The 17,395-nt window shown below is 35.1% G+C and overlaps 1 protein-coding gene across 11 annotated transcripts in view; it reads right to left on the reverse strand.

Annotated features, from left to right (window-relative positions):
- CDC27 (cell division cycle 27) overlaps nucleotides 1-17,395 on the reverse strand; it is a 56,464-nt gene that overhangs the window by 13,415 nt on the left and 25,654 nt on the right. For 4 of the 11 annotated variants that reach the window (XM_019944476.3, XM_019944468.3, XM_019944474.3 and 1 more), the window contains 7 exons: nucleotides 17,147-17,358; nucleotides 15,851-15,965; nucleotides 13,399-13,532; nucleotides 5,297-5,396; nucleotides 3,863-4,070; nucleotides 3,478-3,650; nucleotides 494-646 (listed from right to left, as the gene is read on the reverse strand). In XM_019944476.3, the coding sequence (XP_019800035.1) occupies nucleotides 494-646; nucleotides 3,478-3,650; nucleotides 3,863-4,070; nucleotides 5,297-5,396; nucleotides 13,399-13,532; nucleotides 15,851-15,965; nucleotides 17,147-17,358 (1,095 nt within the window). The remainder of the gene's footprint in view (nucleotides 1-493; nucleotides 647-3,477; nucleotides 3,651-3,862; nucleotides 4,071-5,296; nucleotides 5,397-13,398; nucleotides 13,533-15,850; nucleotides 15,966-17,146; nucleotides 17,359-17,395) is intronic. The other 7 variants (XM_033846792.2, XM_033846791.2, XM_073797833.1 and 4 more) reach the window with 3 other exon arrangements.

The following is a 17,395-nucleotide window of genomic DNA, read 5'->3' on the forward strand; positions in this document are numbered from 1 at the left end:
GCCTATGTCTTAAAATGACTGTTAAAATTATCATTTTAATTTAAAATGAGCACTTTAAAAAAATCTCTATTTCTGTTTAATGAACTCTACTCTTGGTGACAACAGCAATTATAACAAAACCAAATCTTGATTAATCCTGAATGAAAAATCTGCTTTATGATTTTTCTATTTGTGAATCTGCACCATATACTCTAGGATTTCCCCTTCTTCTCTGAGTCCCTGCCTATACAGAAGAATACGAAAATAAGTGTGGGTGATACTAAATGAATGATTTGGGTCATTTCCGTTTGGTAAAGATGATCAAAAGATAGCTACAGGGAATTCCCTGGTGGTTCGGTGGTTAGGACTCTGCACTCTCACTGCCTAGGGCCTGGGTTCACTCCCTGGTCAGGGAACTAAAATCCCACAAGCTGCGCTGGTGAGGCAAAAAAAATAAAATAAAATAAAAATAAAAAAAGATAGCCACATAAGCAAAGTGTTTCAGTTAATTTACCTCTGGTGAATTTTTATCCATATCTGTTAAGTCTTTCGAAAGAACTGAAAGAGCAACATCCTTTTGAAGATGCCAAAGTGTTGTAGAGTAGATCTCCATGCCTTCGACTCTGTAATTCTCAATTCTTCTAACCTCTGAGAATATTCTTTCAGCCTGAAATATAAAAACTAGTAAGGGGAAAACAAGTTGATACAATTTACATATACAGAGGGAGAGTGCTGGGCACTGTTCTCATAGGACCTAAACGCTGCCTTGTTTTACAGTGTTTATGTGAACTAGTATTGATACTAACACATGGCCAAATTGAGCAACCTTCCATGGTAGGTCAAATATTGATGTAATCATATTCACACTTAACCTAGTTTTTATAAACAAGTTATGGCAGGAACATGAATTCTGAAAAGAAAATTTGTTTCCACCAAAAAGACAGAAGAGAGATCTATACAAAGTTAATAATTTAAAAAGAAGTCAATTATTTTATTCTCAAAAAACACTATTCCATGTTTTAATTATGGCTTTATAGAATAACTCTCAGGAAAGGTGAGAGAAGAATGACCTGTGTAATACAAAACCTATTTTTGTACTGATTATTAAGAGGTTGAGCTGAAAACTTCAGGGGAAAAACAGGCTTGGCTGGCCACCAACCCTATGGCATGTTGAGCACTGAATATTTTCATCAATGTCTTACCTGCTAGGAACTATAGTCCCTGCCTAGTATAATTCCCTTTTCTTCTGCAGCACTCTCTTGACTTTAGGGTCCCTTCTCAGCTACCAGGTCAAAGTTTTTCCTCACCACACTCAAAGCTTCCAGAACTGTGCTTCTCTCCCCTGAAGTTTGAGGCTTTGGGTTATGTAGCTCCCCAGTTTATCAATTCAGTAAGTTAAAAATTCTGAAAGTCAAGTTTAGTTTAGAATAAGGAATATCTGGTCTACTCTTAATGAAATGAAGATGACAAAATATGGAAACAGAATTTATAAAACTAGAAAAATAGGAACAATTCTTACATATGGCCATATACTATCTAAATTTAGCTTAGATTTGTGACTTCCCTGAATCCCTTAAAAGTTATACAGATAAGTTTTTCAAATGGGCATTTTTCAAACAGGCGTTGGTTAAGAGAAGACAGACCTAACCACCTGCTAAATACAGGTTTTGGAAACCTTCTGGTTTAAAATTTTTCAGAATCTATTGCTTCCTCTGAAAAGTGACTGTGCCATAGACAAAAAGGAAAATGAAAAAAAAACTTACTAAATTAAGTTGAAACAAAGGCTTTCTTTAGTTAAATATCTGGGTCTACATCTGCTCTATAATTAGGGGTAACAATAAAATTCATGTAAAGTACCTGTGAAACAATAAATAAGAAATAATCCACATAAAGCTTTTACCTGTGTACCAATTAAAAAAACCACAATCCAGCAATGAAAAAGTCTTTCTGTCTACAACTCTTTTTTCTTTAGTACTCAAAATTACAAGATAAATTACAATTTATTACAAGATAGATTACAAAAATTATAAGATAAATTACAATTGTAATTTACAATAAATTTCAATTCTGCATTTATTCTCTACCTGGAAGTACACTTCACCCCTAGAGCTTTGCATGGCTCATTCAGGGAGAAGTAACCTTTTTCTGAGCATGTTTTTTAAAAAATAGCACCATAATTCACTGTCTCCCAATCTCCTTACCATGCCTCATTTTTCTTTCATATGACTTATTGCTATGTCATATGCTTATTGCTATTATTATTGCTATTTCTTTCATATGCTTATTGCCTGTCCTTATATATTTATTGGCTTACAATATGTCTCCTACTAGAAAGTAAGCTCTCTGAAGGCAAGCAATTATCTGTCTAGCTATATTACAGTACAGAATAGAGTCTAGGATACAACATGCACTCAAATATATGCTGAAAGTAATCAGGGCAAATAAGTGACCTTATTATCAACTTTAAATAATTTATGTTAGAGAAATTTTACTAATATATAGGTTTCTTAAAGTTTTTTTTAAACGTTTTTCTAATTTTAAGTTTAGGGGCAGGGGGATGAAGTGCTTTGAAAGAAGAAATGGGGAGTAAATTAGAATTTTCTTTGGCTTTAGGCTAATCATCCTCTCCTTTCCTGATTTAAACAGATAACTTAAGCAACAAATATAATTAAAATTAAAATGATAAAAGCCTTGTAATATGGACATTATGTTCTCCATTATATACAACTTTCTCCATAGTATTAAATTTATAAAACATACTAAATGCCAAAAAGTCATCCCAGTAAGAACTCTATATATATAGTAGAAAGAATTGATTATAAACATCTATTACATGGTAAATACACATTTTCAGATCCAACTAAGTAGAGTACAAATGTTTCACATAAGAATGTATCGATGGGGACCTCCCTGGTGGTCCAGGGGTAAAGAACCCACCTTTCAAGCAGGGGACACGGGTTCCATCTCTGGTCGGGAACTAAGATCCCACATGCTGTGGGGCAACTAAGCCCACGTGCCACAACTATTGAGCTCACGCCTCAAGGAGAGAGCCCGCATGCCACAAACTACAGAGCCCGCGTGCCACAACTAGAGAGAGAATACCTTCCTGCCACAACTAGAGAGACACCCAAGCAGACCATGTGCCGTAACAAAAAGATCCTGCATGCCTCAACAAAGATCCTGTGTGCCCCAACTAAGACCTGACACAAGCCAAAAAAAAAAAAAAAAAAAGGAAAAATAAATTTAAAAAAGAAAAGAATGTATGGATGACTTGGGTTCTCTACAAATCTATCTCAAGTAATCCCAAAGAATTTAAACTACCCCTTAACACAAGAAAGAATTGTGCTCATATATATATATATATATATAGTGACAAAATAAATATAGACATTACATAATAAATACTGACCCTTTATATCTAGGCTTCTCAAGCATAAGCATTTTAATTAAATTTAAATTATCTCTAGAAAGGCATATATAACTGTTTTTCATACTTACTTGCATGTACTCTGAAAGTTCAAAATAGGCCCTTCCAATCTGGCACAGGACCCAACCAGTATTGTAGTGGTGAGAAGGTAGGTGGCTCAAGATATTTATAGCTTCTTTGCAGTTGTATGAGCACAAAGCTAAATAACCTTTCCCCATTTCACGAAGAAGGCTCATCAAACCTTCTAGGAGAAAACAATGTAGTAAACAAAGGAGAAAAACACAGTAAAGCAGTCTGGTTTTCTAGAAAGGCTAATTACAAAATAATTCATTAAAAATTCCAACATCTATCCAGAAAAAAATGGAAAGCACTTTAATGAACATAAATAAATTTACTTAAAATAAGTGAATAAAATAAAATAAAATACAAAGAAGACATTAAGCATTTAAAACAGACCTGCTGCTGCTTTCTGTAGATTAAATGCCTGGATCTGAGGTGTGATTGTGGAGATTTTCCCTTCTGAAATGATTGCAGAGTCTAATTTAGTTATTTCTAGGCTATCATTTATGTTAGGTTGAGTTATTCCTCCTTTATTAGTTTTACTTTTTGTTTTTCTGTTTGGGATTTTAGGTGGAAACTTCATTTTTAATTTTTTGCTATTCTCCTGTAACAAGAAGGAAAATCCCACACTTATTACACTCATTTATTTTAGACATCCCCCCAACCCTTTTCTCAAGTATTAGATATAAAATAAACAGTTTTGATTGATCTGTATTTTTCTCAGAAAACAAGTCATCAGTCATTTAATTTGGAATGCAACAATTCTGAAAATAAATCATAGTAACTAACTAGTGTTTAAGGTACATTAGCTTTAAGCATTTCTCTTTATTGAAAGTATATCACTTTTGGGACTTCCCTGGTGGTCCAATGGTTAAGAATCCACCTTCCAATGCAGGAGACGTGGGTTCGATCCCTGGCTGGGGAACTAAGATCCCACATGCCGTGGGGCAACTAGGCCCATGAACCACAACTAGAGAGAAGCCCACGTGCCGCAACTACGAGCCAATGCAGCCAAATAAATAAACAAACATTTTTTTAAAAACCATCACTTTCATTTATTATTTAAAAATAAGAAAGTAAAAAAAAAAAAAAAATAAGAAAGTAAGTAGATACAACAACTATCTAATTGTCTCAGAGCATTGTAATTTATAAGGTACAAAATTGCTGATCTATATATGTCAAAGTTAAAGACTGTCCATAATATTTGTCAATAGATGAAGAAAATTTACCAAAGGTATAAGTTCCTCCAATTGTGCAAAGAAACGTGCAAAGAAAACACAGAAAATTTCCATTTACTCTTCCCACAACTTTTAGCAATGGTAACATTTGACATAGCCGTAGTACACCATCAAATCCAGGAAACTGGAATTGGTACAACACTAGCAACCAAAACTATAGATCTTATTTGGATTTCATCAGTTTTCACATGCACCTTTTAAAAAATTTTGGTGTGTATACTTCAGTATAATTTTGTCACATGTATGGATCTGTGTAATCAACTACCACAATAAAGATATAGGACTGCTCTACCACTACACAAAGAAATTCCCTTGTGCTATGCTGTAAAAGTCACATCCTCCCCTCAGTTCTAGCTCCTAATAACCACTGACCTGCTCTCCATCACTATAATTTTGTAATTTCTACAATGTTATATTTATTAAAGGACCAAGAAAATTTACAAATGTTACAGATGGTCCTCCAAATTAAAAAACATTAAAAAATTTTTAAATAGTCTCCTAATTTATTCATCAGACATTGAGTCATCGATGAACAGAAATTTTAGAGGAGGAAGCATTAAGTAAATGTGATATACAGAAATCTTTAAATTACCTTGGTTGTAGAGCTGTCACTAGTAAAAAGTCGTGAACTTCTTCGAGGCAGTGCATTTGGGGGAGATGTGATAGTGGGGCTCAATACCTGAGGTGTTGTACTAAAAAATTATAAAAGTAGACATTAAAAAAAAACCTCAGTTTATGACCATTAACTATTGTTTCAATTCAAGTATATTAAAAAATAAGCATTCAACATGTTCGCATTCTAAAATTGATGACATCAGTCCTTTTCTCATCCCCCTATGAAAACTCTTATTTAAAAAATGATTCTTGTTATGATAAAATGATAAAAATTATAGCACAGATCTTCACTCTATCTGAAATTGCTAATTTGAACTTAAAACAATCCACATAAAAATTATGGGTCAATAAATAGTAAACACATCTATAAACCAATTATCTCTAGCCCTCATTTGCAACTATAGCAAGTTAGAGAAAAAGAAAAAGAAAGCTGGACATGGACAGTCTAAATGTGGGGTATTTGCCAACAAATAAATACCACTAGAACAATTGATACCTGGGAAGTTATTACCCTGTAAATTCAAACAGCCACACCAAGGGATTATTCTGTTTAGAGCAAAAGGAATCTAATAATCACTTGGATAGATTTTTTTTTTTTACTTTAAAGGCAAATCTTAAGATATAAGAATTCTATTCTTGATACACACACTATACATAAAATAGATAAACAAGGATTTACTGTATAGCACAGGGAACTATATTCAGTATCTTATAATAACCTACAATGGAAAAGAATCTGAAAAAGAATATATGTGTATGTATATATATATATATATGTATGTATGTAAAACAAATCATTTTGCTGTACACCTGAAACTAATACAATTTTGTAAATCAACTATAGTTCAATTAAAAAAAAAAGAATTCCATTGTTAGAAAGCAAGCAGATTTAAACCTCAAATTATCTAATTGACAGTAAGTCTATGGACTAAACTATTTACAGTTTATACAGCTTATGGGAAATCCTACTAATTACCTGAGTCTGGGTCAAAGAAGCTTCTGAAAATAAAAGAGAAGCTGACCAGTGAATAAAAGAATGCACAGGCTTTCAAAGATACAATCTCAATGTAGAGATTTCAGCAAGTGAGGTCATTTGGGTTGACCAATTTACTTTTTAATGATAATTTTTTTATTAATACTATTTTTTTTTAGCACAGTTTAAGGTTCACAGCAAAACTGAGGGGAAGGTGCAGAGAATTTCTATATACTCCCTGCTCCCACACATGCACAGCCTCCCCCGTTATCAGCATCCCCCACCAAAGTGGAACAATGTTACAGTTGATGAATCTACAGTGACTATCACATTGTCACTCATTGATAATCATCCAAAGCCCATAGTTTACCTTAGAGGTCACTCTTGGTTTTGTATATTCTATGGGTTTGGAAAAATGTATTATGACATGCATCCATCATTATATTATCATACAGAATGTTTTCACTGCCCTAAAAATCCTCTGTGCTCTGCCTACTCATCCCTCCTCCTTCCTTGGCAACTACTTACCTTTTTACTGTTTCCATAGTTTTGCCTTTTCCAGAAACCTATTCATTTTTAAAAGTACCATTATCCTTTACTTGGCAGGAACAACTATGTGTCATTTATACTATACATGTAAGCTATATTTTGTCAATAAGATTACGTTAACTATAGAAAAGACTTTTGCCTGAGAAGTAGGAGGGAATAACTTCATAGTATGGAGCAGTTTATAGGGAGGACAAGCCTGAGAAAGATGCTGAGCTTGCTTTAAACAGGCAAAAGGCTACATGAGGGTAACATACATCTTGTGGGGGTAGAAGTAAAAATAATAAGAGAGTTCTGGGGCTAGGAGGTTAAAGAAGACATCCCTGTATTATAATTTTCATTAGGGTTCTGTTAGCTCCAAAGGGCCATCTGACAAAATAAAAAACTCAAAGTCTGACAGGCACCAGAAAAGTGAAACAGGATACTGCATCTGTTTAACTAGGAGTTTGACAGTGAAAGGCATGTGCTCCAGAATCAGACTGTTGAAGTTTAAAATCAGGTTCTACCACTTACTACTTAATTTGACTATGTGCCAATTATATGAAATACCATTTAAAAAAGTTTTTGTAAATAGCATCATCTTATGGCTTTGCAATAAAATATGAAATATCCTAGTAATTATAGGAAAATGCCTTGGAAAGATTATAGAAATGATTTTTAGAGGTTAACATGTGGAGAAAACAATGACCAACAAACTTTCTTGGGTGATTTAGCTAAGAGTACTAAATAAAAGAACAGACTTCTACCAATTATGATAGAGTAATATGGAATTATTTATTCCAGATTTATTCTCCCATCTTAATCAACTATAATACTGAACAAAATATATGAAACAATGTTTTTCAGACACTGGACAGCAGGTAGCACATGCCTGAGGAAAGTTCTGAGGATGCAGGGCAGGGAAGGGGAACACAACTAGAGCTCAGTGGACTCCGTGTGTTGAGAAGAAAATGTTGAGAATTCAGGGAAGCCAAGGCAGTTAGAATCTGCAGGTTGCAGCACCAGAAAGGAGAGCGCTACAAAGAGGGGAGCTCCAAAGATCTGTAAGAGGTTTCCTTAGAGCCTTCAGTTGAAAACTGACCAGTGCAGGTGTTTGAGTGTTGTATGATAATTTGCCTAGTCTTGTCCCAAGTTGTTGATAGGGAGCTTTTAAATCTTCAGAATTTCCCAAGTGATATCTTTGTTACTCATTGTGGGTGTCTGGGACCATGCCTAAGTTTATGCTAATGAAGTGACTCATGGTGGGGTCCTAGATAGTTTCAGGATGGGGGGCTGGCCATATTGGAAAGATTAACCATGTGATTAGAGGACTGGACTTTGAGCTAGGTGATATTAGCCTGACCTCCTCCAGGAAGGGGAAGGTGGCTGGAGACTAAGTTCATTCAAGGGATCAATGACACAATATATCATGCCTATGTAATAAAACCCATTAAAAACTCTGAACATCAAATCTTGGTTGAGTTTCCTGGTTGATAAACACACAGATATGCCGAGAGGGTGACATCTCGATTCCACATGGAGACAGAGGCTCTTGTATTCAGTACTCTCCCAGATCTTAACTTATGGGTCTCATTTGTCTGGTTCTGCTCTGTATCTTTTATAATAAAACTGTAATTTTAAGTATAGCACTCTCCTAGATTCTGTAAGTTGTTCTAGCAAATTATCAAACCTGAGGGGCTAGCATGAATTCTCAAATTTGTAGCCAGTTGGCTAGAAATGTGAGTGGCCTGGGGAACCCCTGAGCTTGTAACTGGCAAGTCAGTAAGACTTGATGACAGTCTTGTTGGGACTGTGACCATAGCCTGCAAAATCTATGCTAAGTCTGGGTAGGTAGCATCAGAATTGCTTTACAGTATTGCAGTGAGGAAACTACCAGAATGTGGTGAAAGAACTACTGAAAAGGAGCAGGCAGAACAATTCTTGGAGCTCACCTTGGTCTGGGAATGGCTCATATATTCAATAGCCAGAGTGAAAAAACCTCATACTAAACAGAACATTGAGTAGAGTATTCAAAGTGGGGCAAAATTAATCCAGACTAAAGGCTGCTCTTGTCCCACCGAACAAATTAAAAAGCAAAACCTGAAAGGATCAAGCTGTTAACAAGTAATTTAAGTGCATCCCACATATGGTCACCTTATCTTTGATAAAGGAGGCAAGAATATACAATGGAGAAAAGACAGCCTCTTCAATAAGTGGTGCTGGGAAAACTGGACAGCTACATGTAAAAGTATGAAGTTAGAACACTCCCTAACACCACACACACAAATAAACTCAAAATGGATGAAAGACCTAAATGTAAGGCCAAACACTATAAAACTCTTAGAGGAAAACATAGGCAGAACACGCTACGACATAAATCACAGCAAGATCCTTTTTGACCCACCTCCTAGAGAAATGGAAATAAAAACAAAAATAAACAAATGGGACCTAATGAAACTTAAAAGCACAGCAAAGGAAACCATAAACAAGACGAAAAGACAGCCCTCAGAATGGGAGAAAATATTTGCAAACGAAGCAACTGACCAATTAATCTCCAAAATATACAAGCAGCTCATGCAGCTCAATATCAAAAAAACAAACAACCCAATCCAAAAATGGGCAGAAGACCTAAATAGACATTTCTCCAAAGAAGATACACACATTGCCAACAAACACATGAAAGGATGCTCAACATCATTAATCATTAGAAAAATGCAAATCAAAACTACAATGAGGTATTACCTCACACTGGTCAGAATGGCCATCATCAAAAAATCTACAAACAATAAATGCTGGAGAGGGTGTGGAGAAAAGGGAACCCTCTTGCACTGTTGGTGGGAATGTAAATTGATACAGCCACTATGGAGAACAGTATGGAGGTTCCTTAAAAAACTAAAAATAGAACTACCATATGACACAGCAATCCCACTACTGGGCATATACCCTGAGAAAACCATAATTCAAAAAAAGTCATGTACCACAATGTTCATCGCAGCACTATTTACAAGAGTCAGGACATGGAAGCAACCTAAGTGTCCAATGACAGATGAATGGATAAAGAAGATGTGGCACATATATACAATGGAATATTACTCAGCCACAAAGAGAAACAAAATTGAGTTATTTGTAGTGAGGTGGATGGACCTAGAATCTGTCGTACAGAGTAAAGTAAGTCAGAAAGAGAAAAACAAATACCGTATGCTAACACATATATATGGAATCTAAAAAAAAAAAATGGTTCTGAAGAACCTAGGGGCAGGACAGGAATAAAGACGCAGATGTAGAGAATGGACTTGAGGACATGGGGAGGGGGAAGGGTAAGCTGGGACGAAGTGAGAGAGTGGCATTGACATATATACACTACCAAATGTAAAACAGATAGCTAGTGAGAAGCAGCTGCATAGCACAAGAAGATAAGCTCAGTGCTTTGTGACCACCTAGAGGGGTGGGATAGGGAGGGTGGGAGGGAGACACAAGAGGGAGGGGATATGGGGTTATGTGTATACGTATAGCTGATTCACTTTGTTATACAGCAGCGACTAACACAGCAATGTAAAGCAATTATACTCCAATAAAGATATTAAAAAAAAACTTTAAGTGCATCCCAGAACAAAACTTGAAAAATACTTAAAAGGATACAAAAAGTCCAGCATTCAACCACATAAAATTTCCAATAACCGGCATACAAAAAAACCCTGGCATGGAAAGAAGCAGAAAAATATAACCTATACTGAAGAGAAAAACCAATCAATAAAAAACAGACACAGTAAGACTTAGTAGTTAAGATCATTAGAAGAGCTACTATAAAATGTAGTTCCATATGTTAAAAAAGGTAGAAGAAAGCACGGGCATGTTAAGGAGAGAACCAAATCAAACTTCTAGAGATGAAAAACAGAATGCCTAAGATAAAATACACACACACACACACACACACACACACACACTGAATGGGATTAACAGCAGATTAGACACTGCAGAAGAAAAGATTCGTTAGCTTGACGACACAGTAGTAAACCCTATCCAAAATGAAAGAGAAGAAAAAGACTGGAAACAAAAAAGAACAGAGTATTAGTGAACTGTGGGACAACTTTAAACAGTCTAATATACATGTACTTAAAGTCCCAGAATGAGAGAGAAGGACATGGACAGAAAAAGTATTTGAAGAAATAATGGCCCCAAATTAGCTAAATTTGATGAAAACTATCAACTTACAGATCCAAGGAGCTCAATGAATTTGCAGGCCAAGAAAGGAGAAAACACACTACAGCACCTCATAATCAAATGGCTTAATTATCAGTGATAAAGAAAATATCTTAAGAGTCAGAGAAAAGAGACAGATTACATACATAGAGAAACAAAAATGAGGATGGCAACAGGCTTCTTGTCAGAAGCAATGCAAGCCAGTAGACAGGAACGCAACATCTTTAAAGAAAAAAAAAACTGTCAACTAGAATTCCATATCCAGGACTTCCCTGGTGGTCCAATGGGTAAGACTCCGTGCTCCCAATACATGGGGCCCGGGTTTGATCCCTGGTCGGGGAACTGTTAGATCTCGCATTCATGCCACAACTAAGGGTCCACATGCTGAAACTAAGAAGCCCACATGCTGCAACTAATAAGTCCACATGCCACAACTAAAGATTCCGCATGCCTCAACGAAGATTCTGCATGCTGCAACTAAGACATAGTGCAGCCAAAATAAATAAATATTTAAAAAAAGAATTCAATACCCAGTGAAAATATCTTTCAAAAATAAAAACAAAGGTGAACTTAAAACTTTCTTCTGCATACAAAGGCTGAAAAAAAATTCATTACCAACAGACCTAGACTACAAGAAGTGTTAAAAGAAGTCCTTCAAGATGAAGAAAAAAAAAATACCAAATTGAAATTTGGATCTACAGAAAGAAACAGAGCGCCAGAAACAGTAAATATGTGGGTATCTATAAAACAGACTTCTTTTTCTTATTAAAAAAAAGTCTCTGTTAAAGATAACTATTTAAGGCAGAAACTATAACAATCACTCTAAAGTAAAATATATGACAGCAATAGCATACAGACTGAGAGAGGAGCATGAAAATATACCGTTATAAGGTTTTATACTGTATGTGACATGGTAAAGTATTACATGAAGGTAGACTTTGATGAGTTAAAATGTGTAATATAAACCCTAAAACGACCTCTAAAAAGACAAAATAAAGAGTAAGTGTTAATAAAGCAATGTTATGGGTTGAATTGTATCTCCAAAAGGATATGTTGAAGCCCTAACCCCTGGTACTGTTAATGTGAACTTTTTTGGAAATATGGTCTTTTTAGATGTAATCAAGTTAAGGTGAGGTCATCAGGGTGGGCCCTAAATCAACATGACTGATGTCCTAATAAGAAAAAGGAAATCTGAATACAGAGGCACACAGAGAAGATGGCTATGTGGAGACAGAGGCAAATACTGAATTGTACTACCACAAAATAAGGAATGCCTGGGGCTACGAGAAGCTAGAAAGATAAGGATCCTCTCCTAGTGGCTTCAAAAGAAGCATGGCCCTGTCTATACCTTGATTTTGGATTATAGCTTCTAGAACTGTAAGTGAATAAATTTCTGTTGTTTTAAGCCACCCAGTTTGTGGTACTTTGTTACAATAGCTGTAGGAAACTAAAACAAGCAATAAAGAAGATAAAGTGGTGTATATCAACAATACCTTAACTTAAAAAAAGAGAAGATAAAATGGAATTAATAATACAAAGAACACAAAATCATTATAGTTGATGCATATTAGTTAGTATATTTGTTTAAAGTGAAACGTATAATTCAGTAAATTATGTTTATGTATTCTTCAAGACTAGCATATACTTGGCCTGATTAATGCTGCTCTGCAGGAGGCCTCAGGCTCCTTCTCATAACTGAGCCTGAGGCAATCACTGTCACCTGCCTGAGAGCTGGCTCTCATGATGAGACGTACCATCCTGGCATTTTAGAAATATTGAGGCCTTTTATATAGTCAAGGTGTATGCGCACGTACGTCTGTTTTAAGACTTATGGTACATGTTCATTATTTTAGGAGACAAAGTTGGAGCTTTCTCTTAAAATATTAGCTATAATTTATTTTTGAGTCCTTGAACAAGAGAGATCCTACTTAACACCACTTCTGTGTGGAAATGGATTCATTATTTGAAGATTTATTGGAAGATTAGTATTATGATCCGTTTATAGAAATGCATAATAGGGGAAGGGGAGAATAACCTATCTGTACTTGACCAGTGGAGAAGGTCATATAAAAAAAGAAGAAAATTATTTTGGAGGACTGCTCAGAATATCTAGTTCAAACAAATTCATGAGGCAATTAGAGTAAAAAGGTATTTTAGCTAACTCTTGTCTTTATTTGCATAATAATACTCAACTAAAAATTAAACTCGTTTTTCAGTAAGTTAGAAATTTCAAATTTAACATATTCAAAATTTAAAATAGTCATTCTAGAATTCTTGGGACAGTCAAAACCTGCCTAAACTGAAGGATTACAATCATGTTTCACAATAAGAAACAATATCAAATAATGAACAGTATCAAATAATGACACCATAATAAATACCTTGTTTGTGGGCCAGAACTTTGTGTTTGTGCAACAAGAATTGGAGTTACCTCTCGACTGTTTCCACTCTGTGAGAAGACAGACTTTGTTCCAGTTTGGCCGATTCTGGCAACAGACTGTAAAACACAAAAAGTCTAAGGTTTGTGAATTATAAATTGCACTGTAAATGATAAAAGACATCATGATGTGCCCATCTACATTTTCCTAATACAAGATTTCATATTATATACCGTCTGTCATCTGAAAACACAAACTATTAATGTCATTATTTATGTCATTTTAGGTTAATTTAATGTTCTATTAGAATGAACATCAGCCTATTTCTTCATATTAACCTCAGTATTTTTACCCTTACACTATCCTTTCATCTTTCAACTTTAGTTTCCAGGGAAAGGCTCAAAATTCCTAGAAGCCATTTATTTATATATCTTTCCCAGTTGGGCTAAATGCTGAAGAACTTTAAGACAGCTACTATTCTCAAGATTTATGATCTAACTTAGTATACATAAAAAAATAATAATACAGCAAGATTTTATATCCCTTCTTTGGCACTTAGTAAAAACAGTTCTAGAGTAATTCAGAGGAGTAGATTAAAAAAAAATCATCTGATTATTTTCCAAATTCTAAGAATATTGCTCTTAGAATTAGCATTTCTTTCTGGTGTGTTCAATCTTCTATTAACTGGTCTCTGCTTGCCCCTTCTCTTTTCTCTAATTTACTACCTTATTTCTATTTATTTTAATCACTTAACCTTTTTTTTTCTTTTTTGGCTGCGCCACACATAATGAGGGATCTTAGTTCCCCGACCAAGGATGAAGCCATGTCCCCTTGCAGTGGAAGCACAGAGTCTTAACCACTGGGCCACGAGGGAAGTCCTCACTTAACTTCTTTATAAAGTGATCTCTGGCTACTGTGTCAGTGGATACTAAAAAATTTTTTTACTACCAAATTAAGATCTTTAGCTACTCTCTCTTTCCCCAGGAGAGCCTGGCCATTCTAACCCTTCAATTATTATTTCTATCACTTGGCCAGAGTCTTTCCTCTATAACTAACTATCCACTGAATATTTTCACCTAATCTACCACTCCCTTCAATAAAACTTTTATAACACTTCCTCCTCTTCCTTCCCCAGATTAGCACCTCTACATTCACACAAGGGACAAAACTTAGTCAACTCTGGTCCTTATTTAGCAAAGTACTATCTACTAAACTCACTACTTGGTTTGATATTTTTAGTTGATACTGCAGGCAGACCTAGAAGTATACCTTTTCCAGGAATGTCTTGTAATAGAACAGAGGCAGAAGAGGTTGCGACAGGAAGAGGTTGAGACTGGGCAATGAAATCATGTAACTGTTCATTGCCTAACTTGTCCTTAATTACTCTGACTCACATGGTTTTGGCCTACTTCACCTGGCATGCTAACCACCATCCTGCTATGCCTTCTCATAACTGTAATAAACTAATTTCCACACTTATATTTCACTCCCATAATAATACAACAGCAGGTAGTTGCCAACTTTTAAAAAATCCTATTTAAAATAATCCACATATTAACTACTTTATAGTCCCTGTTTACCACTCTTGGAGTTCCTATTATCACTCATTAAGAAGCTATCATAGAAAAAAATTTTGCTGACTCTAAGGAAGTTCAGGAGTAAGAGTAAAAACAAAACAAGAAGCAACATGTCTCTCTAGGAGGGTAAAAGGGCTATATCAGTCATTCACATACCAGTTTGACTCATTTAGCTTCCATTTCTCAAACATCTATTAAGCACGGCAATAAGTATTTTACATATAACTAATTTAATTCTTACATAAGATACCCTGCACCACGGATATGTTTTAAATAAACAGCACTTTGGCTTCTACTGCCACAGACTTTAATAAAAGAATATTATAAAAAGAGTCGCAGTTGCAACTCTGTCTTGTTGCAGTATTTACTATAAGGATACTGTGAAATATTTTTCATTTTACTATACATTTATTACATATTTACTCCACCTGTATGAGGATCCACTATAAAAATTTTATTATCAGAAATAGCTGCCTTTATCATGTTAATTAGTAAAATTAAAAAACAAACATAGTGGTGGGGATAAGCAAAAACTATGGCAGGTATAATTTCCATTATTTACCTTCGAAGTGATAGAAACAATCTTAATTTTGTTTTTTAAAAAAAGGAAATTAAAAATCTGAATGTTTATTTAGCTATATGCTGAATTAAACTATACTTGTGAGTTACAAACTTACATGGCCAATAGAGCAACCAGCTTTGTGTCTCCTACTATGACTGGAGGCTATGATAATGACAACTTTCTTTTACATTTAGATAAACTCTTCTAAGGCAACAGCAATTAAAGAAAGTTAGATTCTGAAATTGCCTTTAACAGATTGGAATTTTAAATGAATTTCCTTCATCAATACCAAAACTGTATTTTACACGGAAAATACCTTTTTTGAAGGGGCTCCGGTTGATGGCACGTCAATTACAGAAGATGTATTAGTGTAGTTTTGTAAATAGGATCCATCTCCAGGACTTGGGGTTTCTAATGGCAAAATCCCAAAACTGAGAAGAGGTTGAAATCAAGGTGTCAAAAAGTCATCAAGGCATATATAAAGCAGCAGTATACTTAAATTAGAAGGTCTAAAAGGAAGAGAATGGCAAATCAGTCTTGGGGGCATTTAGGATCTGAGGGGCAGATTAAAAATAAGCTGTGAATGTAGACTATTCCACCCACCATAACTAAAATTAAAAAAAAAAATCAAACAATAAACTACATTGAGCAGCAACTACTGACTCAGGAGATTTATTAGAAATAAAGAAGAGTGGATTTGTAAAAGCTAAGATCCAACTTATCAAATTACTTCAAATTCTTGCAATTTATGGGATTTAGACCCTATTACAGAGAAAATGTCTCCAGAAGCCAATGAACACATCTGTGGATTCAATGAGTTTTGTAATCTCATGGTCATACTATTTTAGTAGCTCCCTGGAACTGGGACCCAACTCATAGTCTGTTTTAACATACAATTTTTTTTTTTTTTTTGCGGTACGCGGGCCTCTTACTGTTGTGGCCTCTCCCGCTGCGGAGCACAGGCTCCGGACGCGCAGGCTCAGCGGCCATGGCTCACGGGCCCAGCCGCTCCGCGGCACGTGGGATCTTCCCGGACCGGGGCACGAACCCGTGTCCCCTGCATCGGCAGGCGGACTCTCTCTCAACCACTGCGCCTCCAGGGAAGCCCCTAACATATAATTTTTTATTTTGATTCTTTTGGATATGCTTCCTCTGGGCTGGGTTCCTATATTTATATATACATATATTTCTGATAATTTGACAAAATATTTCATATCAATAGGTGTCAATTCTTCCTTCCCATTTTGGAATACAGTACTTTAACAATAACCACTGCTGTCACTCTGATTATTATCATAAGCAATCCAACATTTTAAGAGGTTCACTGATGCACAGCCATAAACACAATATTTTTTAATGCATACACCAGCTGAATAATGCATGTTTTAAAATTTTCTCCAATATTTAAGACGGAATTTTTATCACAGGTACTGTATTTCTATTACTTCATTTTCTGAAAATGGAATAGGTTCATTATTGACTTATTAAATACCTCTATTTCCATAATGATTTAGAAGTTGCTGTTCATATTAATTTATATTACTAATATAGGAATTACTATATGATCGTTTAATATTACAGCACATTTTAAAGTATCTTTTATTTGTCTTACCTTGGGGTTAATGGGCTAAGAGCAGCTGGTCCTCCTAATAAACTTCGACCAGTTTTTGGTTTATTTTGAACTTGTTTAGATAATATGGAAGTTCCTGTTCCAAGAGGGACAGTATCTGGTGAAATTACAGCTGAATCAATATAAGACACTGAAGAATCTGTATTCAATGAGTACTTTGAATTGGAAGATTCTAAATTCAATCTGTTTAATTCCTGAAACAGAAAATTTCTACCATGTCATTTATGATAC

Source organism: Tursiops truncatus, chromosome 20, assembly GCF_011762595.2.
Source record: "Tursiops truncatus isolate mTurTru1 chromosome 20, mTurTru1.mat.Y, whole genome shotgun sequence".
NCBI classification, from domain to species: domain Eukaryota; kingdom Metazoa; phylum Chordata; class Mammalia; order Artiodactyla; family Delphinidae; genus Tursiops; species Tursiops truncatus.